This window comes from Triticum urartu, chromosome 3A (assembly GCF_056163025.1).
Source record: "Triticum urartu cultivar PI428250 chromosome 3A, HENAU_Tu73, whole genome shotgun sequence".
Lineage (NCBI taxonomy): Eukaryota > Viridiplantae > Streptophyta > Magnoliopsida > Poales > Poaceae > Triticum > Triticum urartu.
The window spans coordinates 101,179,370-101,207,054 of NC_141875.1; the positions used below are offsets into that span (position 1 = coordinate 101,179,370).

Below are 27,685 nucleotides of genomic sequence, written 5' to 3' on the forward strand. Positions count from 1 at the left end.
GGCACGGTTGTACTTTCGAGAGGCACGACTCTGTGCCTCTTGAAAACGAAAAATAACATGTTTTTTGTTTTTTTTTCCTTTCGCGAGAGGCACAATTTTGCTTCCGCGGGAGGCACCGCCGTGCCTTTCGAAAATGAAAAAAACACGTTTTCTGTTTTTTTCTTCTTCCGCGAGAAGTACGGTCTTGCTTCTGCGAGAGGCAAGGTTGTGCTTTTCGCAAGAGGCACGACCGTGCCTTTTTCGGGAAGGAAAAAAATCGTGCACCCGGTTCGTTTTTTTTGTCAGGTTTTTTTTGTGAAAAAAAGTTTATCAAAACCTATCGACTTGGGATCTAGTTTTAAAAATCTCGACGCGAGGAATCCAACCGTGAAAATGGTTTGATATTTGAACGCACGGTTTAAAAGATAAAAACATTTTGAATAAACGGATATACGAAAAAAGAAAAAAAACTCTCATGTTGCGATAAGTAACGCACATGCAGCACGCCACTTATTACAATCTGAGAAGATGGAAGTGATCTTTGCAAGGATTACTACTCGATTAGTGATTTCGGGAAGACTATACGGAGAAGTAATACGTCTCATCTATAGTAGTGCGGCGGCTTCTGGGCCGGTCCAATAGGATAGCTGCTCTTGATTTTTTTTCTTTGTTTTTTTATCAGTTTTCTCACAAGTTTACATTGGTTTTCTTAGGGTTCTTTGTTTTTTTTACGGTTTTCTTCTTGTCATATTCTAAATTAAAACCTGCCATGCTCAGAATTGTCATGCTGTCTGGAAAGAATTGTCATGCTACATCAAGTGGGAAAAGCTAAAAATTGCCATGTTCTAAAAGAACTAAAGTTGTCATCCCCAATGTGTTCGCTTAGATTGTCATCCCGAGCGAAACATTTTTATCGTTAGCTCGTAGCTCGCTCAGTGAGGGTACATGGGAGCAAACGCTTTAAAACTGATGCACAAGATCTGACGTGCTTTGGGGGCCTTTCGCTCGGATTGCTCAAAAATCTACATGAGATCTATAGCATTCAGGTAAAAACTAGATACTTTGCCTGAAATCATCTGCGCTATCAATTTTAAACATGTCCTTTTCTGTTTACCAGGGTTTGCGACGACGGTACAAGTGTTTCTTAGCACAAATACTCCCTCCGTTCCGAATTACTCGTCATAGAAATGAATGTATCTAGATATATTTTAATTATAGATACATCCAGTTCTGTAACGAGTAACTTAAAACGGAGGAAGTACAAGTGTTTTCTTGTCCAAAGAAGAGGCCGTGACAGTTGGCACCGAACAAGCGGCGCCCGATACCCCGTCGAAACCGGCCGGGCCCGGCGGCACGCAGGTGTCCACCCTCGCAATGACCCAGCCTCCATTCATTCAAAAAAAGAAAAAAACATGGCGAAAACAACACCACGGAGGCGGCCGCGGCCAGCGGCCACGCCACGAGACGACGACGGCGACGACGGCGACGCGAATGATTGGGAGGAGAGAGGGGCGTACGGCGGGGCGATCCGGGCAGGGCGGAAGGCGACAACGGGAAGTGGGCCGCGACAAGATCCATGATCCGAGGAGATGGTACTCGCCCCCTCCTCCCCGCCTGGATTTTTGTTCCTTCCCCACTCCGTACTTGTCTCCACCCGCTTGGATCTTCCCGGATTCCCTCCGCATTATGTATGCACTGCGCGCTGGGGGCGGCGCGCGCCCACGCCCGATCGCCCTAGGGCTCCTCCCATCGATCGATCCCTTGTGCCCGCCGCTGCCGTAGGAGCCGAGATGCGCCGATCGAGGGTGAAAGGCGCGTTTTAGTTTTTGCGGAAATTAGGGCCGAATTCGTGCTGGATTGAACGAATGATTCGATTGCGCTGCATGCGGCGGTTGAGGAATGTGTACGGTAGGACCGTCGATTTGTGGTTTCCGATTTGAGAAATTCGTAGAACATTCAGCCCAATCTCGTTATTATTGTCGAGAAGCTCCCCTTATCCTCGAAGCTGCGGCCTCCTCCCTTTTAATTTAGTGAAAACATGCACCGGCAAGAGAGATCCGACTGATTATTCAAATTCGACGGTCCCGCGTTTGTTCCCTGCGAAGGATTATCAAATTGTAACATCAGGGGATATTTTAATCTGGGTTACATAAATAAACATGTCACCCTTGGATATGCCACACACATCTAAATCACTAAATGCCATTGGTTGAATATCAGTAACGAGGGCTGGATTCGGTGCTGACATTGCACAACTAAGGAAGAACTGTGTCTGTCAGATTGACCGAAATCAGGTGGGAAAAGATTAGGGAGTGTAGGGAATGCAAATGGTTTATAGGGAGTGGAAACCGGGGAGAAAGAACAGGAAGAGATGATTCTAACCTTTTACAATTGTTAAGCCTCAGGTGCTTAGTGATTAAACCACTCTGAAGTAGTTCATATAGATGACTTCATGGGCTGTGTATTACTAGTGGTTTACCAGTGTGATGCTGACCCTTTGTACTAACACCTGTCATGGTTAGTTTGCATCAGCTTATGAAACATTCCATAGCAGTTATGTAAGCAACTGAAAGAGTCCACTGTTAAGAGCAGTACATTGGTTTTCTTGGTAATTGGATCCAAAGGTACTATATTCTGATATTGACAAAGTGAATATTTAAGTTATCTAGCAAATATAAACTTTTATTGAACTGTGGAAATGTTACCGACTCATTTTCAGATGGCACATTTCACCTGACATTGTCTCTGACTGTGTTGCATGCCTGCGTTAGGATGAATCTTGTGATGGTTGAAGTTGGTATAGCACTCGACCAGTTTCTGACTCTCTTGAATTTTATTTTGCAACTTCAGGAAAATACAGGGAGGTTAGAGAAAGATATTTTTACAGTGAGATGGCGTTGGCCAAAACTGGATGTCTGCAATGCTGCAGCCAAAGCCATGACATTGTCTATACAGTACATGTCAGCAAGTGGAACGCAGAACAGTTACTCTGAGAAGGTACCCAGATGGGTCATGAGAGCAGCTCAATGCCTGGTGTTGGCAGTCATGATGTGGTAAATATTCCTGCTTCTGCATTCAATATCTCTATACACTGATGGGCTAGTATGGGCCTGAATATGTTTTCATCAACTGTGCGTACAGTGATCATATTCATATGGACCTTTCCCTACCCCCACCTCTCTATCTCTCTCAGCTGCGCAGTTACTGCTCAAGAGACATTCATTAATAAATATCTTACTGTTCTTGTGTTTACCTGCTCGGACATCATTGCTGCAATTTATTAGTTATATTCCTGAGGCAGGCAGCATCGCAATTCATGAATTGGTATCAAAGATGTAACTACTTCATTTACTTCGTGTATGCCTGCACAGTTCTTTCTATTCAAATGTCTTGTTTGTTCCATTCAACTATTCACCAAAATGCCTGCAGAGAGTATAGTCTTGCTCATTTACTTTCTGTGTATATCCGAACCATCCTCCCTCTTCAAATGGCCTGTTTGTTCCTCCTGTAAAAAAAGCATGCAGATAGCACAATCTAGTTCTTAGCTATTCTTATCCCTCCCTGTTCAGGTGAGATATAATTTCAAGACGACAATGCCCTTAGGTTGGTGGAACATCCATTATAAGGAGGATTCGAAATAAGTGGGGCAGTAATTTGTTTGATGATGCTTTTTATTTGGTCTGCCGTACCAGTCCACCAATCCCTGTTATACATTTGGGTATTATCAGAAGAGCACAGTCACGTGATGCACATGTGATGCCATGGATTCTTGGACGAATGGCATGATCATCGATTCATGGTGCCTGCTCTTGGCATCTGACACGACAGGTCAGAATCACGTATCCCCATGTTGGTATGTTTTCATGTAGTCTGTTGCATGCATTAATTTCTTAAATATAATTTTAGTTGCTTTCCTAACGATATGCAAAACGATTTATGCTGGTTACAGCAAAACTATGACTATTTACCTAGAAATTGTATTCCATGATGATTTTTGAGCATCTATTCATGCCGTTAAGAACTGAACCAGACAGTTATGTATGCTGGACATGAGCTATGCTTAGAAACTTAGCAAATGGGCAGTCTAAAACAAACCTAGCAAGCAAGCAGTAGAAAAGTACTGTGATGACTAGATCAATGAACCTGTAATGACAATGTCATGGTGTTGTAACAAATTCAGTATGTTAATTGTCACATGTTTTCAAATGTTAGCTTTGGGATGAGTTAGTTGAACAAGGAGACTGTTACTATTCATGCATAGATGATGATCATGCCAACAAGGGATCATGAGCACTATATCAATTGAACAGACATCTGCACGGTGGAGGAAAGATGTATAATGCCGATGGTTAGTTTTTCTCCTTTTTAAAAGAGGAGTATCCAGATCAGATATTTGTTCCTATATCTGCTCAATCCAGGCTGGACCAATCTAAGGACAAGAGCCAAGACCCACTAGAAATTTGGGCAATGAAAAACTTGTACCGGCCTTGCTTTGATCCTGGAACAGTGTATGCCAGTGGTTGGAGGCGTCGAGCTAACCTTTTCCGATAGCAAGAACATTGATTTCCATTTTTCCCATTACTAACAAGACGAGAGAGAAGATACTTCCTTGCTATGAGGCAGTGAAAGCTGGAAGGACTCCAATCATCAGGACGCAGCTTGGCGCGCTGCTGCTGTCTACTACTCTCCGACATAATGGCATAATTCAAGGGTGCTAAGGGCCACAAGAGTTTGGTACGTAGTGCCCCAAGGCACTCAAACAAAACAAAAACCAAACGGTCTACGTGATGAGGGATTAGATTATCTGAAGGACCATAGATCTTAGGGGATTTACTGGGGGGTTGTAATGCCAGTAAAAACTAAGTAGATTTGGGTCTTCGAGGTCTCCCTCGGTAAGTCTATGAGCTGGAATCCATGGAAGAGTGTACACTCCAAGCATGTCGAGCTCATCATATCTTTAGATAGTTGAGGGAAGGTTTGGTTGGCGTGAGCTTGATTTGTTTTCTGTGGTGGTATCGGAATTAGGAGAGAGCTTGGGGTTAATACGGTGTTCCACACCCTGATCACAGCTGTGCAGTCGTTGGTCGGACGGCTGTCGGGCACGATACAGTTTGTTAACTGACGGGAAGCTTTTTGGCGGACCTGCTCTCGCATGTGATGCTAGACCCTCTTGATCCTGTCATTTGGCCTGTGCCGGAAGGTACGGCTGTAGAGAACTTTTATGTATTCTTTGTCGCTTGTTTGATGCTCTTTCCCTCCCAATTTGAGTCTATTTGATGGTAGAATAATATTTCCATGGGGTACAATGGTGAACCATTACATTAGTTTTCTTCCGTTGCCTAGCACGTGCTCCGTAATATTCCCATACCGGTTCAGTTTAACTTGAGGCCTTGCTGCTTCTTTTGGTCGTTATTATTTTCTGGATTTACAACCTTTTCATCTTTTTAATTTCCACTTGCCCTGATCAGTTTTCTGCTGGATAGCTACAGCCTGTAGGTGCCGCAGGAAAATGACAACAGCACCTTAAGTTAACGCAGCTAGCGCCCGACAACGTGCTAATGAGGTCTACTCACATCTCGTAAAGAATCAAACGTGCTGTACTGTCTTCTAATCTTATAAAACGGTTGTTTTCTTCTTAAAACTGATAAATAAGTTGAACTTACAAAATATATGCTACAAAACTTCCAAAGCTAATGTCAGAAATTTCTAGGCAGCAATCTACTACCTCTGTCCGGAATTAACTGTCACTGAAATGAGTGTTCACCCATTTCAGCTACAGTCAATTCCGGACTGAGGGAATATTTTCTAATGGGAGTATATTTTGGAGTTAAATTCGAGAATTGCTCCTCGTTTGCACTTTGTATTGATTGTTGAAATTTAAAGTATTTCTGTGTTGGTGAATTGACATGCACATCTGATCCAGTGCTAGCTCATATAATGTATGTTGTTTCACATTAGGCAAGTACATAACGATCTTTATAATAGATGTGTGGCCGGTGCTGCACCGGGTGGATGGACAAGAGATACTCCATTATTGCCCGAGAACCAACTGTTTCACATGAATATTTTGTACGGTCTCCATTTATATTTAGGTTGGTCTGACTTAAAAAGGCAAAGAGATGCCATTTTAGTACTAATGGGGGAACTCAGAGATATGTTCTCTCTCGTGGTCATTTGGGTCAGGTTACATTTTATTGCATAATACAAATGCCATATTTAATTATGTGCATAGACAAAAATGCACTTTATGCGCATAGATTTTAAAAAATATGTAGATTTCCATAGATATTTTCCTGCTTAGGACAAAACTTAAATCCTTGAGTCATTTTGGGATCAGCTCGTATGAGAATGTCATATGAGAATGCCACCTGCTTTCATCATATGGAGGGCACTGTATTTTAGCTACTTGGCTTTAGCTGGCAATCTCAATATAGTATAAGCTAGCTACAGTTGAGTTAACCTAGATTAATGATCCTGTGATCTCCTTTTGAGACTGAAGATTTTTTTTGGAAAGCTCACCAAGAGTGAATGATCATTTTTGAATCTTTTAGATTGGTTGGTGCATGGAAAGAAAGGTTCCGGAAGATGCATTTGGTTGACTGGCAGCAGAGAGGAGAAGATTACTGGTGAGATGTGCATTGCCCCTAGGAGGGGAGCAGGTTTGCACAAATTAACAAACTAAAAAGACTAGTGATAGAGGACAAGAACGATTCCTTGGTATCAAGACATCCATCTATCCCATCCCGCCTTCTTCACGGACCTCGCCCCTTATGTTTCTGCTCAAAATAATCATTTTCGCACTCATATGATCCTGCAGCATGCATTCAGTTATCCTAGAGTTCAAACCCTGTTGCCCTTATCATTTGCTATTGCAAAGTCCCTATCTTTATATGCTTCAGTCACATGAATGATGAGTTCGAAAAAGAAAGGTAGCCTGCTATGATCATTGCATGCAGAAATCTAATCTTGTGTGCTGCTACATACTTTTGCAGCATGTGGCGATTATGCACCAAATAGAAACACATTTACAAGTGCCACTGCGGTCCCATTTCAGTTCGATGTTTTGAACCATGCTGCACAACGGCCCTAGCCCTCCTAGTGAGGCTAAACATGCCTTCCTCCCGGAAACTTGTCATAAACTGTTCAATAGTTTACGTGCCGCGCCTTTTTAGGATGCCATTGTGATGGTAAAGGTGTTTCTAGCCCCCCGGATTTTGATAATAAAGCGCGCTTCGCATGCCAGCTAGAGATTAGTGGAGAACCCTATGACCAATTCTGTGTTAACTGTTAAGCGATAGTTAACCCTAAACCTACTCTTATGAAGATTTAACAGTGTTGAAGCCACTATGTGTTTGTTTAATCATAAAGGTAATTATGCGGTGCGTTGGGGTCACATGCTCTTTTGGCATGCCCAATTGCCTCATTTGTTTTAGGGCACATTGTTAGGATAGGGAGGAAGTGCCATCTCACTACGATTAATTAAGGGCAAGGAAGGATGCTCTCTGGCACATGCCTTCCCTTATGGGGACCAGAAACACATGGGAGCTACATAACTAGAGCCCCCCCTCAAGAGGAACAAGGCTGTGGCCCCCTTCGGAGATCTCTAAGATTAGAGCTTTCTTGCCCATAACATCACCATATTCCCCTTCCCTGGTCCAATTTCCATAGTAAATTACAGGTGCACGACACTAAAGCGACGGTTGAAAGTTGTAGCATGTTAACTGTCAATTATGTTTTCTGCCGTCAGGCAGCTGTATTTTCTACTCGACACTAAAGCGATGGTTGAAAGTTGTAGCATGTTAACTGTCAATTATAATAATGAACTGAAAATAAATGCTCGTGTTAAAAGCACTACTAGTAAAGTTAGCAAGAGGTGAATCGTCTCTGAGATTGATTTCCCCATTTGTGATTTTCAGCATTTCTTGGAAGGAAAAGCGAGTGTTTCCCAAATGACGCTAAGGCCTTAAAAGGAAGATGACAAACAAACATCTGCGGGGGAAAATGTGCAGCTGAGGGGTTGGATGTTGTGCAGGCATGAGTTTTTTCCTTTTGCCCAATCGAGCTTGGCTTTGGGAAGAAGAGAAAGGCGTTTGATGGAGGCAGGTCCGTCCGTCCGTCCGTCCGTCCCTCAGGTGGGGAGAAGAGCCTGTGCTCCACCTGGCCAGTGAAGTGGTGGCTGGCTGCCCTGTCAATGCCTTTGCCTTTTTTCACAAAAGAGGTAAAAAGGAGCTGTGCACTTGAAACTTTGATGCTGGCAAGCCTACACGTACCGGGCATTATGGGAGTACCTCCTGTCTGTGGAGCTTGTGAGATGATGCAGCAGCAGCAGCAGCAACAGCAACAGTCAATTTGGGTATAAGTAAATCCTGCTGTGCAATGCAATGCACACTGAGCAGTGGGTGCCCCTTTTTCTTTTTCTGCAGATCAATGATTGGGAGTTTTGAGGCATATGGTAGGTACTTTATGGTTTCTTTTACCCCTTAGGCGGCCGCTGTAGGGCACTAGCTGAGCTTGTGCCCCAGATTGTTTGCAACACAACACAGTTAAGCAGCATGAGTCCAGGAACTGGGACTTGAGAGTGAGCAATATACTACTATGTAGAATTCTGCTGCGGCTGCAAGGCAAAAACATTCCCTGTGCACAAGGACAAGTGTGCCTGTATCATCATATTGGAAGCATGCGTTTGTTTATTAATAATCTCGCCATGGAAACCGGTAAGCAGCAGGTGAGCAGGTTTCTTGTGCTCCATGAAATGAATCTGGTCTGAGCTGTAGTGATCCAGATCCAAAACTAAATTTGAATCATTTTGCAGATCCCAAGAGCCTCGCCTTGGCTGTCCCAAGTACTCCCCCCACAAGCACAAGCACTGGAGTCCAATCCACTCCAGCAGCGGCAGCGGCAAGCAGGGCAGGTGGCCATCTCATCTCATCTCATCCCACCCCATTTCCATGCACCCTCTTGTGTGATGCAAACAATGTTGCAGCCAGCGCAGTCTGACAGAGGAGATGAACAGTTCGCAGGCCCCTCCACCAGGTCCGGTGCGGCAGGCAGCGCCTTTATCGGCCGCTACAGTCCTGGTCCTCGGTCGGCCCGCGATCGCCCGCCCGCCCTTGCCAGTGGTGAGTGACAGCTTGCCCCGGCGCCGTACGGTACATGTCCATGTGTGCTGCGTTGTTTACAGAGGAGGTGTTAGCAATGGAGCTGCTGATGATGCAGCGACGCTGAGCAGAGCAGAGCAGGCGCACACCACCATTGCTATGCCTATGTTATGATCAAATCTATCTTCTACCCTTCGTCTATCTGCTGCTTGATGCTGCTGCTGCTGCTGCTATCTTGGCTGCCGTGCTTGCTCCAACTGTGGCACACCATTTGTTCCCTTGGCAAGGCACTCTTAAATGGCCCGCACCCAGCGGTGCCCATCTCTTCCTTTAATGGCTTCTACTCTGCATCGCGGGAGAAGGACCACAAGAATGACAGAGAAAGTAATCAGAGCGGCACTGTGGCGCCACAATCTTTGCATCATGCATGCATCTCTCGTACCTGCCTTTCCTCTCGTACTCTTTTTGCCTCTCCGTTTATCCCCTCGCCCTTGCCAAAGAACAAAAGGAACATGACATGTGTACAATTTGCAATCTTCCATCCATACACACCAAACCCCATCCATCCACCGAGGAAGAAACCATCATCAACCCGAAAAAGACAGAAAAACTTGGGAGACACCAGCTCAAGCTCAAGCCTTCTACACTGTTACTACCTCTCTACTAATCTCTAAGCTGCTGGCAGGCATTATATGTTAGTGCAGTACAGTACAGGGGGGTGGTTCTTGTAGTCATTCTCTTGGTGGCAGCAGAGCTTTGCTCCAGTGATCTCTGCCCTGGATATGACAAAGCAAAGCAGCACACACCATGAGCAGCACATGGTCATTTCGGCCTGTCATTCTGCCAGTCACAATTCGCACTGACAATGTTGTTAGTGAATTCATCATCTTTTCACAGGCGATGATCTGGCGTCTGGGATGATGGGCGGGATCGGAAGATCACGGGCGCGCCGTACTGCGGGTGGAGGAGCATCAGGACCGTCGGCGCGTGGACGTACTTGGGCGACAGCCGGAACTCGAACCGCTGGAGGATGATGGCCACCGTGAGCTTGGCCTCCAGGAGCGCCAGGTTCTGGCCGATGCACATCCGCGCGCCCAGCCCGAAGGGTATGAAGGCCGTCGGGTGCTTGGCCGCCCGCGCCACGCCGTCCGCGAACCGCGCCGGGTTGAACTGGGTCGCGTCCGGCCCCCACAGCCGCGCGTCGTGGTGCACGGCCATGATGGGGATCAGCAGCTCTGTGTCGCGCGGGATGTGATAGCCGCCGAGCACCACGTCGGACTTGGCCCGCCGCACCGTCGCCACCGCCGGAGGGTACAGCCGCAGCGTCTCGTTCAGGATCATGCCGAGCTGTCAGGGGAATCGGCAGCACGCGGTCAGGTCACGCACTACTTTCTGGGAGGAGGCTGGTTTGAAATGATGGTGGAAATGTGCGTGTCAGGGTGCCAGGGAACACGTTGCTTACAGTCTTGAGCTTGGCGAGCTGCTCGCGGCAGGGGATGTCGTGCGCGCCGCAGACTTCGAGGACCTCATGCCGGGCACGCTCCTGCCACTCCGGGTGCATGGCGAGCACCACGGTGGTCCATGTCAGGAGGTTGGACGTCGTCTGCTTGCCGGCGAAGAAGAACGTCTTGCACTCCTCCACGATGTCGTTCACAGTGATGGGGCTGACCGGCTGCCCTCTCCTGCCGCCGTTGCTGCTGGCGTTGATCATGAGGCCGAGGAGGTCCTTGGCGCACCCTTGGAGCCTCTCGTCGTCGGTAGCCTCCTGCCGCCGGCCGATGAGCGTCACCAGGTTCTTCCTGATCTCCTTGTCCAGTTTCCACGAGCTCGTGTTCTTCTTGGTCGGCAAGAACCTGGATGCGTAAGCACACACAAGTTATGTTACTATGCATTACTTAAAAATCAGTGAGCACTCTGTTAAGCACAGTAATTATGGTTAATCAAGTACCTGTATCCAGGGATGAAGACCTTGCGGAATGCCTCGGAGGCGAAGGCCATGAGCTGCGTCTGCAGCTTGAAGACTGCCTTGCCGTCCTCGTAGCTCCGGCCGAAGGCCGTGCGCGTGATGGCGTCCTCTGTCACGATCTGGAACCACTCGGACACGTCGATCTCGACCTCGCCGGACGCGGGGTCGGCCATGGTGACCCACTTCTCCGCCATGTCCACCACCGTCTTCCCGATGAACGGCAGCAGCATCTGCGGCGTCGCCATGCACGTCAGCACCAACCACAACCCGATCGCATCACCGCCATAATGCCAAAGGAGGCAAGGGCAGCAGAGCCAATTTGGTAAAGGAGGGGACCGAGCGACCGACCTTGAGGTTCTCCATGTGGAAGGTGGGCGCGAGCACCCTGCGGTGGTGCGCCCACTTCTCGCCGCGCAGGCTGACGAGCCCCTCCCCCTCGAGCTGCCGCACCATGGGGTGCGACTCGTAGCGGTCGAAGTGCTCGGCGCGCGAGAGGAGGATCTCCCGGATGAGGTCGGGGTCGGCGACGGCGAGCCGCGGCGTCGGGCCGAACCATATGAGGAACGTGGAGCCTGTGAGCAGCAGCAGCAAAATTAAGTGGCCGTGAGCGACAAGCAGGCAAGCAAACAAGGGGATCAATGATTGACGAGGGAGGCCATGTTCCGCCACATCAGCATCCACCAGACCAGGCAGCGCAGCGGGAGAAGACGCTGGCATGGCATGGCATGACACGACATGGGCACAAAAATACAGACATAAATACATACAGCAAGGTTACTGGTACCGCTAATTAAGCTGCAAAAATGCCAATGCGGCATGAACGCACAAGGCACCAGGACAAGACGCTGGCATGGCATGGCATGGCATGGGTACATACATGTAAGTAGAAAAACGCAGGCACAAATACATACATACAGCAAGGTGGCAATCAGTTTCTACGACGACTAAGCTGCAAAACTGTGACCCAAGCAAGATGAGTTATAGTCTGAAGAACGACTAGTACTACTATAAGCAAGCAGAGGATGGAGCAGTGGCAGGTGGTGGAAGAACTGGTGAGGGACTGCGACGGGGTGGCACAGCAGTGGATGTGGATGGCGTTGCGCAAGGCCATGCGGGAGTAAATGGGAATGGCGACGGATGGGCCGACGGACGGTGGCCGGCCGTCCGGGGAAGCGAGGGGGGAGCAGAAAAGGAAATGTGTAGGCTCGCTCATGTCCGAGGGGGCGGCAAGCAGGGAATAGACCCGTGGCCACCTAACCGGGCTGCAGCCGGGGGACAGCGATAACGAGAGACAACTACGGCAAACCACTCCGACAAGCCAAGCCCAGGCGCTCGACATGCCACTTAATGCATGTCACTCCAAGGCGGCATTTCGGGAACAAGACGCGCTCGCTCGACAACAGCTGCTGCAAGTTGTTGCCGCTGCCTGCCTGCCTGCCCGCCGCTCTTCTCTCTAAGCTCTGTTCTGCTCGCCACCGATCCCATTCCCTTGATTTTCGTTCTGAATTCTGTTTTCTTTCCTTGTTCTCTTCATTCATCAGATTAAAAGAGGGAGGAAAAAGAAAGAAGAAAAAGAGTTTGTCGTTGGGAGATCAAGCAATCAAGCAAGCGAAGAAGCAGAGTGTGCCGAGGAAGACGAAGAAGCAAGCAAGGCCATGGAAATGGCTGGGGACGTATGTATGGATGTGTTTACCGTAGATTTTCTTCCAGTGGTGGTAGAAGGCGAGGACGCGGGGGAGGACGTTGTGGGAGCGGTAGGGTGGCGGCATTGGCTTGGCGGAGGCGGCCACCATGAGCGCCACCATCTCCCGGACGCACCCGATGAAGAAGCGGTAGGGCGGGCCCCTGATCCCCTGCCGCGCGAAGTGCTCCTCCACGCGCCGCGGCCGCCACCACAGCACCTCCATCAGCTTGGCCGCCACGTACGCCAGCGCCGCCGCCGCCGCCGCCGCGATCCACCACCAGCCCATCATCCGCGCCAACAGCACCGCTCAATTCTATCTATGTATGTATGTATATCCCCCCTCCTCTCGCCTTACTCACTCACTCACTCACTCGTTGAGCTGTGCTGTGTCGTCCGTCCTCAGAGAAGAAGAAACAACTAGAAGCAGAGGAGAGAGGAACAGAGGAGGAGGGCGCGTGAGGTGGCAGGGGCGGAGACGCGGTGTGCGTGGTGAGGTGAGAGGAGAGGAGAGAAAACGGGGGTGGATTTATATAGGGGAGCCGGGCTCTGGACCAGCATGTGTGTAGTAGTAGTAGGATTAGTATCGTCGCTGAAAGCGTCGGATGGATCCATCCATCGGTTTCGTTTCATTTAATCTAGATAGAGGGGAGCAAGGGAGGGGGCACAACGGTAAAAGCTGGCCGAGAGCGAGAGCGAGAGAGAGAGAGGAGGATGTGATGTGGAGCGAGCAGGGCCGGCGCCGTTGGAGCCGCCGTCGCGGGGATTAATGGCGGGGTCAACCCAAATTGGCAACTTTGTTCTCTTTCGTTTTGGCCTCCCCCCTTCTCTCTCTCGACCTTTCTCTCTCCAGCCTCTCTCCCTCGAGCCTCAGCCTCTCTCTCTCTCCTGGCGCCCTGTGATAACGTGCCAACACTGTTCCATTTTCACCGCTCCGCTGCAAAGCCTTGCCAGTGTGGTGCGCGCAGCACCAGCCGCAGCGTGCTACAGAGAGGATTCTGCTCTGTTCTCAGCACCCTCCCCTCCCCTCTGAATCTCTGATGGACATGCTGCCGTGCCGTCCGTCCTTACACGTACTGACATCTAATGTAGTAGTAGTAGGAGTAGTATGAGTAGCGCTCACTCATTCATGTTGCTACTAGTATCTCTCTCTGTGTGTGTAATTATCCTTGCGCTCTGCTGTGCTCTGCTCCGCACTGTGCCGGGCTGTGTGGCGTGTCAGTCAGGTTGTTATGTGCGCGATGCGGGGCGCCTTTTCTCTCCTTTCACAGCGGCAATGGCTCCTGCATGTAGCTTTTGAGGGGCTGGCTACCTGGGTGGGGCTTCATCTCATCTCATCTCATCAGTCATCACCCCGATGAGATTGATGAGATCTCTTGAGGGTTATGCGCGGCTGCATTTTGCTGTATCGCCCGCGGTTCTACCTTTTGGGGGATGGATCATCATGGATGCAAGGGGGCAAACGAAAGAAAGAAATACAGGGGGCTTTGTGGCCTGTGGGCTCCTCCTAAGCCTAACCTCAGAAGAGACAAGGGCGATTGGAGATGCATCAAGTCTAGTGTTTCTTTAATTGTTTGTTTATTATATATGTGTATAGTAGAGAAAAGGGTGATAGAGTGCTGAAAAAGTGCTGGCTATGTATAATCAATCAATCATACACCGTTAGGGCTGATGGGCTCTGTTCCTATAGCCGAATTATTAGTGCATGTCTAGTTTACACGTACTTAGCCTTTGCTCTGTTTTTTGTGTGTGGTTGAGCTGAACTAAATCACACCGCTGGCTATTATTAGGAGTAAACTGAGGTTAGATTGACAGGCTCTGCAGTGTAGGGAAATCTTTGATCTGCAGTATATACTTAAGAAGTTTATCTTCACTATCTTGTTTAACTTAACACACAATATATTCACCTTATGACATATGTCCCATAATATCACTTTCCGTTTAAATACACATGCAAGTAATACGCATCATCAAATGCATGCAATCAATCAGCTTTTCATTTTTCCCTTAAAAAATCAGCTTTCCATTTTCTACCACATGCACGTGATTCATATCATCAAGCCCTAATGCAACCATTCAACTTTCCACTTTCTACCACATTCAAGCCTATATTTATATATTATAATTTTATTTTTTGGTAAGTTCGTTGGTAGAAATTTCCCCAACAACGCATGTGGCATTATCTAGTTGCAGCAGTATTTTGTATACAACAAACCATTCAAGAAAAAAGGGAAGTATTGTACAACAAACAAACTCCATTTCTTCAGATCCCTTCTTCAGTGTCTCTAACAAACTCCAGGCAGTATTCATTCCTCCTTCCCAGTGAATTGTTGCATACCTTTGTGGCCGGTTTTGTTTGTTTCACATCAAGCTCCCGGATTTGCAGGGGAGCCTTATCTGCCAGTGCCTTTTCTTTTGAAGAACACTCACTCGTATTAATTGCACCTTTGTTCTATTCTAGCGTACTACACACCAACAACAACAGCTATCTATATGGTTCCTAACTCCTTCCTCCAAAAATATTTTATCAAGCTCGATCAAATGTAACAGGCGCCTCTCGGTTTGGAAATTGGAACTACACTACTTAACCCCATCATGCATGCTTGCATGGATCAATGCAGGGCAAGGCAGCAAATAATGAAGCCGCAACTGTTACTTGTACTTGCTAATTGTGTAAACCCATGCCAAAGTTGACTTGATGGAATCTAATCCTGCAGGCTGGCATGCATCAACCAGTAACACCATTATGTTTGGAGCTGCTAGAGAGATCACATCAGATGTGCTGGTTTGCAACATTTGGTGCGTGCGTCCGTCCGCATTGAAGGTACGTACATGTATGAATGTGAATGGAACGCATTCATGATTTGTTTCCTTTCTTTCTCCATTGATCACTTAGCATGATTGAAGGGGAAAAGGGGGATGTGTAGTGTGGCAGTGTCATATACCATGTACATGTTGCCTAAATAAAAGGCTAAAACTTGTAAGAGCCCCCAGTACCAGTGACATGACTTTGCACAATAATGCACAAGTGGCATGCATGGTTGGTTGTACACCACCACCAGAGCTAGCTTGTATTAGCCTCGATCCCCCACTGCTCACCTGATGTGTTGCTCGCCACCTGCTCCCGCTTGGCTCGTTTCTGTTGAGCTGCTAAAACTGGAGCTGCGGATGATTAGCACTGCCACTATAGCCATGCCACGGCACATGCATGTGTGTATACGCATATGCATGTACGTTCATGCATCCATGCATAGCATCGCTGCACAAGGATATCGTATGAATTACATCTTCACATATGCACATTATATGACAGCCGAATAGTAGAGTCGCTTTTTGCCCCATCGATCTGAGTCCTGGTGTGGGTGTGCCTGAAAACCTGCAGGTGTCTGACGGAAGTCTTTCTCTAGCTAGCTACCTGAGGTATCAAAACGCTGGCCTGACCGATGAACAAGATCTCTGGCTATCTCGGCACTGTTTGCGTCGAGCGGTGTGCCCCCGAGAACGTGCCAAAGTTTTCTTCTGGGTGCTGTGTGCGTGATGTGAGAAGCAAAGCTTAGCTCCTACAGTGACTGCAGCTAGCAAGCAGCGGACGGCCGGAGGAGAGGCGCCATGCATGCAGGCAGTGCGCGGCGCTGTTGCTGCGATGCGTGACGGTGGTGGTGGCCAAGGATGGATCATGGATGGACGGAGATGAGAGTGAGGGAGGGAGGGAGGGAAAAGACTTGACATGCAATTGGAGGAGCAGGGTCAGGTCCAGGTTATATCTACCCATGTCCGTTTCCCTGATGCTTCCCCCGCTGAGCAATCACGCACCGGCTGAGCTCGGCCACACCCCGGCTGCCAGATCGGGTAAAACGTGTGGAATCATGGGATGATGCATATCCATCAATCCATCCATCTCATCACACACATATACACAGTGACAGTGAGGTAAGTACATGGCTCCAAGTAGCTAGTGTGCATACATTTTCATCTTGTCATTTCGATCCATCTCTCTCCAGGGGCGACTGTTCAAGCACTGTGTATACGTGTGATGGTGCCATCTGCTAGTATGTCTGAAACGTGATCGGGTGGTCGATCTGCTATCATCGCATGATCCATGTGTTTTGCGAGAGGGTGCAGCGCTAGCTGAAGCCAACTGTAATAAATGGACAGATCGCCGTCAGTCAGGAGCCAATCATTTCCAATCTTCGGGTCTCTGCTTGCTCGAGAACCGGTCGAGTGATTAATCAGTGGGTGATGAGCGTGTATCCATCGGAGGAGCAACAACGCCGATGACTGACTAGTGAAGGGAACTATTTGGTGGTTAGGGTGCATGCATGGATCCAAGCTACACCGCAGCACAACAACAACAATATTTATGTGCGTGATTCTGGGCTTTCATCCACAGTGGACAGAGCGCAACAAGACGGAACAATGCATGTATCTTGATTATGCTGACATGAATACATGTACTCCCTGTCGCTCAGACGCATCTAATAGATACATCCATTAAGCGATAAGTGATTTGGATCGGAGGGAGTAACTAATGACGCATATATATTGAAAACAAGACCAAAAAATGAGCAGTGGTGAATGTCTCGTCCAATTGGAAATTATAGCTAGACATGACTGGCCCTTGTTGATTGAAAGAAGAAAGGCGATGGGGCATGCATGCCAGAACCAATCGAGACAGAAAAGAAAAGGAAAGGAGCGAGCTAGAGAACATCTTGGGCACCGCCACCGCCACCACCACCATTAGATATCGAGGAGCGAGTGGCGAGAGCGATCGGTCGATGCCTGCTCGCTAGCTCGACGGTGCAACACCAGCAAGCGACCCGACACGCCGAGCTGGGAGGAGAGGGAAAGAAGAAGCTTCTCAGAGTTCTCATGGAGCATATGGCTTGACTCGACGACGCACGATCTGACGGATGGGATGGCACGTACGGGACGGCGACGGGGGCCGGCGGGATCCGTCGATCGGACCTGACGGCCGCCGGCCGGGCATATGATAACGATCGGCCATGAGCATACGTCACGTACGCGCCGTACGTATATTCGCTGGCCACCACCACCGCGCAAGAACCAAATCATGAATTCAAATCGAGGCGGACGGGAGAATCGATCGATCTGCATGCGCCTGGCACTGCTCGCGCGTACCGGCATGCGTCCCGTCGCTCGATCTGCGTCGATTCCCTTCTCTTTTGGAGCCCATCGAGCGAGCCAACGGCATCTCTCTCAGCTCGATTGCAAACCTTTTCGCCATGCGCTTTGGTAGCTCTTGTCATGTTGCTAGCTCCTCTTTCTCTTTATCTTTCCCTCTCTCTTTCTCTACCGGTCGATGAGAGGAAAGGAAAGGAAATTCCTGACAGGTGAGGTGATGCATGCGTGGCCGAATTCAGACGAGTCGAATCACACATGGTGGCTCCATTGGTCGATGATCCTTTTCTTAATATAAAATACTGTATAGGATATTTTCATTTCGTCGACGTATCCAAATGATACAATCGCATTGAGCGAATAGTTAGCTTCCGCATAACACGACGCATACAGCCAACACATATAATGCAACAACAGAAAATCATGTTACATAAAAAACGACGATGTCAATATGTGTGTATGAGAGAGGATTGAGGAGCCTCGGCCTCTTACCCCTTGTTCGCGACCCAAGGGCACCCAGGCGTTAGGGTTTCCCCTGCCTCTAGCCGGCGCTATTGTCGGCCTGCCTCGTTTCCTGTGGCCCGCTATAGAGGCACAGTGAATCCCGGCTTTTGTCGGTGGGATGACTCTTTAGATGTTTCTTTAAGTTATGTTCGGATTTGTGTCCCGCTCAGGAAGATCAGGCGGTAGCGGCTTTCTGATGATGGAATAAGTTCTCCCCGCCTAGCCCCTGTCCCGACGGTGCTTCTAGCATCGTCAGAGGGTGTATGAAGATTTGTCTCCAGCGGATCTTATGGGTTTCGATCCGCGTTTGTCTTCCGTGGATCCGGTATTCGTTCATCTGTATTCGTGTGTCTATATATTCGATCCTTCCGATATACATTTCCCTTCATGAGCGGCGGTTGCTGTTCTAGTGCACTGGTCCTATAGGGCCTTAACATGACGACTTTCTGAGTGTACTACAACAAGGTTTGCACGGGTTCGATGAGAGAGGGGCGATGACGGTAGCGCACATTTGGCTTATTCCAATGTTTTTAGTTGTCGCTAGGTGGTCTACAATTCTATTTTTTTCACTTTTGATGTTGTATGTACTACTACTTTAATTGTTGATGAATGGATCGAAAATATTTCTCGAGAGGATCGAAAATATTTCTCGAGAGGATCGAGGAGGGGGCAGCTAGGCCGGATTGATTAGCTAGGAAGCGCACACGTATCCACATTATCATCATCCCAATCATTACGGCAATCTGGCGGTGATGCGAGCAGATTATTAGTCTTCGATCTTGATCGATCATCAATCATCGAGCTGGCTAGGTGAGGCAGGCATATATGCCTATGTCTCCGCCAAACAGCAACAGCAAGAGTGTGTGCCTGTCTGTTACGGGATAAGAACAAGACGTGACAAAATGATCGGTTTTTAATGCATTCATATGTTCCATGAAGCTAAAGAAAAGCAATAATCGTGAGAGAAAGAAAATAAGTAATAGTATATAGGTAGAGCAAAATGAACGTCACTCGCCTAGCTACGTAGTACTACTGGTACTATGTATAGCATGTTTTTGCGCTGACAGAACAAGCTTTGGTGGCAATATGTCAATGTATGTGCTGCGTTGCGACATCACATACTTCAATAGTCGTGAAACTTTTGGGACAAATCATGTCAAAAGAGTAAGGGCATTTTCAACGATAACTCACAAACCGGGCACCGTATCCGTCCATAGAATGATGAGGAATAACCGTGAACATTGATGCAGGAGTCGGTCATCCAAAGCAATACCTAAATGTCCATCCAGGTTCAGTCAATTTACAATTCAAAAGCTCCCGATCACACAGCGCCTGTCCACGTCATCTACGCCGGCTCGCCCGCTTAAGGCACACTAACTATCAGCATGTGGGCAACGGGTTGCTTCACGCCTGGCGTCCGCGACAAGGCAAGTTGTGACAATGTAGACTTTGAGAAAAGCAGTGTCACATTGACGACACGGAAAAACATGTGATGCTTACCGAGTTGATGGGAGGGGTAGAATTAGGGAGCCTATATTGCTCCGCCAAGGACGGCTTCAGCACAGACGGCACGACGATGGCGTCCTGCATCCCTGGCCCCGCCAGGCACCACAACCGCCACCGGCACCACGTCCGCCCCTACACGACCACCACCTCCACCGGCCTTCTACGTCTTAAACGGTGTCGCCTTTGCCTTATGTCTGAGCCGGCGACCTTCTTGCCGTGTCTCCAAGTTGATCTTGCGGGCGGCCGTCTTTGTTGGATGCTCCAACGCTAACTCCGCAGCTTTTCGTAAGGTTTCTCCATGCGGCAGTTGCAACAAAAAAAAACTTGAGGTGGAGAGCGGCGGGATGGCAGAGGAGAGGGTTGAACAAGAGTGATTTTGCCGCGAAACCATTGCAGCTAGCTCCAAGTGCGCGGGCTCTGCCTCTGGATGGGCTGGGGTGTCGGTGTCTGAACTCCGGCAAAGCCACCCTGATTTGATGATTTGTTTCCGGTTTGCGGGAAACCAAAAGTTTAGACTAGTCCACAGACGGATGTGGGACTCAGTTGGATGACTTGAGGGGTCCGAACCAAGCGGTCCGGATGGATTCGGGAGGTTTGAGGGTCCACGTTTCCCAATGTCATTATGATTTTTTTTTATGCAAAACCATTTCTAAACTTAATTAATGTATGAGGCAAATCGTATATACCTTCATTTTAAGATATAAAGGCAAGTATCTATGACGACCGCAGACAAATGTACGCGGGCAGGGGGTCGAGCACTGGCCGGCCTGCCGACCGAGTCCGGAATCTCCGGCCGTGCGTGACGGCGACCGGCGAGCCCGCTGACGAGAGGGAGTTGTTGCTTGGTTTGCCAATGGTGATCGAGCCAGAACGGAATGCGGTTTTCCCGGCGGCGCGAGCTGAGCTGGTCGATCAGCGTAGCGGGGGCCGGGGTGCGTCGTGACGAGGGCCGCGCCATGCTGCCGGCAAGGGCCCAGCTGGCCAGCGCTAAAGCGAAGCTTCTTTTTATCCTATCGGCCCACGAGAGCAAGACAAACCGAATCGCCTGGCCCACCTAGCTTTCAGGGATAATTAGGCCGTCGTTTTGTTACCCCTGTCGTTTTCTATAACAAAAAAAAAACTTGTCGCCCTGTTATAAAAATATTTTTGCTGTAGTTACAAAAAATTGTAGATTTGTATGCCGTGCCAACGTTCTCAAATGAAGGGCTGGCACAACCAGGGTAGGTGGGGGGAAGAGAAAGAGAAGAGGGCATTAAGGGTGACCAATATTTTTTTGTTTTATTTTGTTTTGTTTTTTGAACTTGGACATTTTGTTCCATTACTCGACATGCCGAGCAGAATCGCTGGCAACGAAACACTGGCAAAGGTAGGAGCAACAGCCATAGGATTGGGGCCTTGCGGTGCATGCTTCGTCTTCGACTCAAACATCGATAAAGTGTTTTTGGCCTAATTACATGTCTAAGGGCAATGAGCAATATCAAAAGGGCTAAAATCCAAAGAAGTAAAAGCTTTAATCTCTCAGAACATCACACCATTCGGTGATAGGTCAGAGCTTGATGACTTAATGCCAGGCGAGGAGCAACACACCCATTTCCACCATGACTTGGCTGATGTCAATAGATCGAGCTTGGTTTATTGCCTCCACACATGCTTCAACTTCGGTATGTAAGATGTAGTTCAGTTTATGTGCGAGCACCCATCTTGACCTGCGTGTCGGTCGCATCCTGTCGGACTGTTTCGTTCCTACCAAGTGGCTGTCGGGTTGTGTGACAGTCTCTTGTCATCGCGTCCCCTGGTCGGGTGCCATGCTCTTGGATGTCTGCCCGGTATTTCGCAAAAAAACCGTCCCCCGGACTGCTGCGACCCATTAACTATATCTTCGCACGCAAGGAAGTGCTTCTTTATTCTCCCTGACAGTCGGGACCCATCTGGTCGAAGCGTACGTAGCATTGTCATTTTGGTTGCGAACGTATACGCACATACTGGTCGATCGGTCTGTGTGCACGCTGCAGCGATGAACCGTAGCCGAGTAAGGAAGGGCATGTGTCGTAGTAGAGGCGCGCACGTAGCATGTCACGCGGTCCCGACAATATCGTGTACACGTACGTACAACCAAGGTGCAAGAAAATAAATACGGCCATGTACGTACATACGGGCGGGGTCTCGAACGCCTACTCGCGTATACGTACGGTTAGGGCTCATGTACATGGAGAGGCAGCGACGGCGTCCTGTTCATTGACAGCCAACCGGCTGGGTCGGAACGGAGGAAACAGCGTCGTGTTCACTGGGAGTCAAGTGACTGGGTCGGAACGTGTCATGTTCATCGGGAGGCAACAGACCGGGTCGGAATGGGTCGTGTTCAATGGGAGCCTATTGGCTTGGACGGAACGGGGTCTGGCGTACTGCAAAACGGATGAAAACGGCCTTGTGTTCGACCGCGGACAGTCGAAACGGGATCCTGTCCATTGGGAAGGGTCTGGCGTACCGTAAAACAGAGAAAACGGACTTTTCTTGGACCTCCTACGGTCGAAACGGGGTCCTGTTGATCGGGAGGGGTGTGGCGTATCGCAAAACGGAGGAAACGGACTTGTGTTGGAGCGCTATGGTCGAAACGGGGATCCTATTCATCAGGAGGGGTGTGGCGTACCGCAAAACGGGACTCCACGGGCTACTGTTCATCTCCACCGTCGATCTCCTCTAGTCTCCACCTGCGACTGTTCATCCACGGCGTCTCCCTCCTGCCTCCACTAGCTACTGTTCATCCACGGGCTCCTGTTCATCCAGCCTCCACCGCTCCTCCACCGGCTACTGTTCAACCAACCCTCTCCATGGGGTCCTGCTCAACCAGCCCTCTACCGGCTACTGTTCATCAAGCCCTTCACCGGCTACTGTTCAACCAGCCCTCCATCGGCTACTGTTCAACCAGCCCTCTCCATGGGGTCCTGTTTAACCAGCCCTCCACGGAATCCTGTTCATCCAGCGGCAACGGCCTCTAGTACCACGGGGTCCTGTTCATCCAACCCCAACCGGGAACTGCTCATCCAAACCCCAACAACGCTCACTGTTCATCAAAAGGTAGCAGGTTCGATCGGCTTCAATTAGCAGCAATAGCGAAGGAATCGCTCGATCGGGTTCAGTTAACAGATAGGGATCGATCGATCGCTCGGGTTCAGTAACGCGTAGCCTGCAGTGCAATTGCTCGAGTTCAGTAACCGAAAGCCTTGCTCGGGTTCAGTTAGAGCCCAACGCCTCGCACCCACCAGCATACGTGTATGAGAGAAATGCGCATCGCTCGGCCCCGACCACCCACCGTAACCGGGAACTCCTTGATATTTTCCTCGCCCTCGCTTCTACCACAGTTTTTTTCCTCATGGACGGCCCAAAGAATGTCATGCAACTGTGTCTCTGTAACGCTCCGAGACCTATGTGCCAGGTGTCTTCCAGTTATTCGCTGTTGTTGCCTTGTCATTACTTGCGTGTCATGCATGTCATATCATGTCATCATGTGTATTTCATTTGCATACATGTTCGTCTCATGCATCCAAGCATTTACCCCGTTGTCCGTTTTGCAATCCGGCGCTCCTATGTCACACGATGTCCCTTTCTACCTCTTTTCGTGTGGGGGTGTTAAACATTTTTGGATTGGACCGAGACTTGCCATGTGGCCTTGGTTTACTACCGGTAGACCGCCTATCAAGTTTCGTGCCGTTTGGACTTTGTTTGATACTCCAACGGTTAACCGAGGGACCGAAAAGGCCTCGTGTGTGTTGCAGCCCAACACCCCTCCAAAGTGGCCAAAAACCCACCTAAATCCCCTCCTTCATCTCGTTCGTTCGATCATGACCGCGTGGTCGAAAACCGCACCTCATTTGGACTCTCCTAACTCCCTCTACCTATATATATGTGTCTCCCTCCGATTTTCTCGCGCAGAGCAAACCCTAGCACCGCTCCCTCCGCGCCGCCGGACATGTCCGTCCGCGCCGGACGCGTCCACCGGCCACCTCACTTCGGCGAATCAGCGCCCGACACGTCACCCCGCCGCCGATCTCCTCCAACCACGCGCCACCACCTCAGCGGCCTCCTCCTTCTCTGTCCTCCCGCGCCCGCCGCTGGCCCGCGGAGCCCAGGCGGGGCCCGCCCGGCCCGGATCGAGCGCCGCCGCCCGGGAGATGCCGCCGCGAGCCACGCCTTGCCTCCCCGTTCGCCGCTGCCGCCTTCTCGCCGGCCGGCACCGCCGCTCGCCGGAGCTCGTCGCTCCGCATCGCCGTCGCTCGTCTCGGCACCCGAGTTCGCCGGCCGACGCCGTCCGTCGCGGCACGCCGCCTGGCCACCGCCTTCACGCGCCGGCCACCGGAGCTCCTCTCCGGCTTCCTCCTCGCTCCCCCCTCGCCGGAGCGAGCCCCTGCTCGCCGGAGCCGCGTCCTCTCGCCGGAGCACCTCAGGAGACGAACCGCTACAGTGCCAGATCTTAGATCCGAAATCTTGGGGTTGACTTTTCCCTCCGAACCCTAATTTTTATGCAATCTTCATCATGCCATAAATCTGCATTCGTAGCTCTGATTCGTGCGTGTAGCATATCAAGATGTTCGTCTCGACGAGTACATCATTTCATCTCATTGCATGCATCATTTTCATTTGAGCTCATCTTGATGCCCGAAATGCTGTTGGAAGAGGGCTATGTGAGGAATATTTCAGATCTGTTTCAACAAATGGCCTTTTGTCATTTTTGTCATGTTTAATGTGTGCATGCTATGATCCTGAGCTCTGCATGTGTTCTGTTATATGCCATGCCATCTTTATAGGGGTGTATGCCATGTATTTTTTTGATCTTTGTGGTGACTAGCACAAGCATGCAAAGTAGCTTACTCGATGATGCTGATTTTAGGGACTTAGAATTTCACTGTCCTTGCCCTATCATTATTTTTATGTCATATGTTCATGTTGTTTCCTAGTGATCCGTGTCTCTTTTGAGGATGATCAGTAAGGATGTTTTGTTAATATTGTTGTGATCTATCCATCCATGTCTTTGTTTGCATTTATGGAGTAGCCTAGCTTGATTCAATCGAGCTCTACTTTTGTTATAATATGTTCCTGACAGATTGTTAGCATGTTTAGCAATTTTGCCGAGGGTGTTGTTGTTGATCCGTGCATGCTATGTTGTTGTTCTTGCCACGTCTAGCTTCTATGCCATGTATTCTTGATGGGTGTATGCTTAGGTTGTCATGCCATGCTCTGTAGTGAGTGCATCGAGCTTGTAAACATGCCTACTCGTTAACTGTTTTGCATGCTCCAGTTTTTCACTAAGTCTGAATCTGTTTTTGTTAATTGCTATGTTCACATGCTTGCAATTGTATTTTCTGATCCCTTTTGGCTCATGGTCATTAAGGGACTTTTGTTGTATGCTTTGAGTAGCTTCATGCCATGCCTTGCTTTGCCATGATATGTTCCTGTAGCATGTAGTTTTCGTGCTCTAAACATTGCTTCCTGATGATAAATTCCTGTTATCCTGTTAATTTCACGAAGTCTGAAACCTGTTATCTTTTGCACTTTTGCCATGCTTGTTTGAACCTGTTATTGAGTGAATTAGACGTAGCTCAGTGTTCATCTTTTGTCAAGCATCATGAGTGGATCCCTTCCATGTATTTTGTTGCCATGTTTGAGTGCAGTAGTTTATTTATCTTGATGCATTTAGATGGCTACTTGCTGATTATCGCAGACCGGTGCCATATTTGTTTTGCTTGCCATTTCCAAACCGTGCATCCGATTCCGGTGATCTTTATATCGATTTCGACCGAAATCACCTCATCTTTCCAGTGGCACTCTTGGATTTCCAAGTTGAGGCCAGGTTCAAACATTATTTTCCAAATCATGCATATGCACCGCATACCGCATACCGCATATCATACCATGTTCGTGTGTTGGTTGTTTACTATGTTGTGTGTTCTTCTTTCCGGTGTTGCTTCTTCGGGTTGGTTCTGTTAACGTCGCGCTTGTGAGGACCCGTTCGACTATGTCCGTTTGTATTCTTCATGGTCTCGTTCTTCTTCCTTGCGGGATTTCAGACAAGATGACCATACCCTCGAAATCACTTCTATCTTTGCTTGCTAGATGCTCGCTCTTTTGCTATGCCTATGCTGCGATACCTACCACTTGCTTATCATGCCTCCCATATTGTTAAGCCAAGCCTCTAACCCACCTTGTCCTAGCAAACCATTATTTGGCTATGTTACCGCTTTGCTCAGCCCCTCTTATAGCGTTGTTAGTTGTAGGTGAAGATTGGAGCTTGTTCCGTGTTTGGAACATGGATATTATTGTTGGGATATCACAATATCTCTTATTTAATTAATGCATCTATATACTTGGTAAAGGGTGGAAGGCTCGGCCTTATGCCTGGTGTTTTGTTCCACTCTTGCCGCCCTAGTTTCCGTCATATCGGTGTTATGTTCCCAGATTTTGCGTTCCTTACATGGTTGGGTCATAATGGGAACCCCTTGACAGTTCGCTTTGAATAAAACTCCTCTAGCAAGGCCCAACCTTGGTTTTACCATTCGCCACCTAGCCTTTTTCCCTTGGGAGTCACGCATCCCGAGGGTCATCTTATTTTAACCCCCTCGGGCCAGTGCTTGTCTAAGTGTTGGTACAAACTAGAGCCCCTTGCAGTGCCACCTCGGGGAAACTCGAGGGCTGGTTTTAGTTGTACGGATTGCTTATCTGGTGTTGCCCTGAGAACGAGATATGTGCAGCTCCCATCAGGATGTCGGCGCATCGGGCGGTCTTGCTGGACTTGTTTTACCATTGTCGAGGATGTCTTGTAACCGGGATGCCGAGTCTGATCGGATTGTCTTGGGAGAAGGAATATCCTTCGTTGACCGTGAGAGCTTGTGATGGGCTAAGTTGGGACACCCCTGCAGGGATTTGAACTTTCGAAAGCCATGCCCGCGGTTATGGGCAGATGGGAATTTGTTAATGTCCGGTTGTAGAAAACCTGAAGTTGATCTTAATTAAAATGCATCAACCGCGTGTGTAGCCGTGATGGTCTCTTTCCGGTGGAGTCCGGAAAGTGAACACGGTATTGGAGTAATGCTTGACGTAGGTTGTTCTAGGATCACTTCTTGATCATAGTTGTTCGACCGTGCTTTTGCCTTCTCTTCTCGCTCTCATTTGCGTTGTTAGCCACCAAATATGCTAGTCGCTTGCTGCAGATCCACCTCATACCTTTACCTTACCTATAAGCTTAAATAGTCTTGATCGTGAGGGTGTGAGATTGCTGAGTCCCCGTGACTCACAGATACTTCCAAAACCAGTTTGCAGGTGCCGTTGAACCCTACAAGGGACGCAACCAAGCTCAAGGAGGAGCTCGATGAAGATCTTGTCCTTTGTGTTGTTTCGTTCTAGTTGATCAGTACTGGAGCCCAGTCGGGACGATCGGGGATCTGTGTAGCCTTTGGGGTAGTCTTCTTTTATTTTGGTTCCGTAGTCGGACCTTGATTGTATCTGGATGATGTAATGCTTTATTCATGTATTGTGTGAAGTGGCGATTGTAAGCCAACTATGTATCTCTTTCCCTTATGTATTACATGGGTTGTGTGAAGATTACCTCACTTGCGACATTGCTTTCAATGCGGTTATGCCTCTAAGTCGTGCTTCGACACGTGGGAGATATAGCCGCATCGAGGGCGTTACAGTCTCCATCCTGCCGAGGACGAAAAGCCCATTTTCTGTCATGATTTTTTGTCATAGAAGTAAGAGCCTACCACATCTATGATGATACCGGGTTTTGTCACAATTATCGTCATAGAAATGTCATAAGCA

General features: G+C 48.9%; 1 protein-coding gene and 1 long non-coding RNA gene across 11 annotated transcripts; one reads left to right on the forward strand and one right to left on the reverse strand.

The window, feature by feature from the left end:
* The first annotated feature begins 1,257 nt into the window (after window positions 1-1,257).
* Window positions 1,258-27,414, forward strand: LOC125530450 (uncharacterized). Of its 10 annotated transcripts, none has more exons than XR_015618300.1 (12): window positions 1,258-1,571; window positions 2,830-3,032; window positions 3,549-3,807; window positions 4,192-5,179; window positions 7,896-8,704; window positions 8,792-8,890; window positions 8,963-9,098; window positions 9,975-10,938; window positions 11,036-13,048; window positions 15,442-15,548; window positions 16,107-16,654; window positions 16,726-18,118. It is a non-coding gene; the product is annotated as an uncharacterized LOC125530450 (long non-coding RNA). The 10 variants fall into 10 exon arrangements; XR_015618299.1 differs by lacking the exon at window positions 4,192-5,179 and adding an exon at window positions 6,531-6,605 and having other exon boundaries at window positions 1,261-1,571; window positions 16,726-18,106; XR_015618303.1 differs by lacking the exon at window positions 4,192-5,179 and having other exon boundaries at window positions 1,262-1,571; window positions 9,975-10,869; window positions 16,726-18,103.
* On the reverse strand, window positions 9,585-13,016 carry BAS1 (Cytochrome P450 superfamily protein). Its single transcript, XM_087546529.1, has 5 exons — window positions 12,737-13,016; window positions 11,392-11,615; window positions 11,026-11,273; window positions 10,540-10,930; window positions 9,585-10,424 (listed from the first exon to the last, which is right to left on the reverse strand). The coding sequence occupies exons 1-5, from the start codon at window positions 13,014-13,016 to the stop codon at window positions 9,969-9,971; spliced, it is 1,599 nt and encodes a 532-aa protein (XP_087402655.1). The 3' UTR covers window positions 9,585-9,968.
* Window positions 27,415-27,685: the final 271 nt, after the last annotated feature.

What these genes read in the sequence shown, in the direction of transcription:
- BAS1 (XM_087546529.1), bottom strand. Translation starts at nt 13,016, where the DNA reads ATGATGGGCTGGTGGTGGATCGCGGCGGCGGCGGCGGCGGCGCTGGCG. An exon ending in TCCACATGGAGAACCTCAAG is followed by an intron (nt 11,274 to 11,391) that starts GTCGGTCGCTCG and finishes GCGACGCCGCAG; the next exon opens with ATGCTGCTGCCGTTCATCGG. An exon ending in AGCTCGCCAAGCTCAAGACT is followed by an intron (nt 10,425 to 10,539) that starts GTAAGCAACGTG and finishes TTCCCCTGACAG; the next exon opens with CTCGGCATGATCCTGAACGA.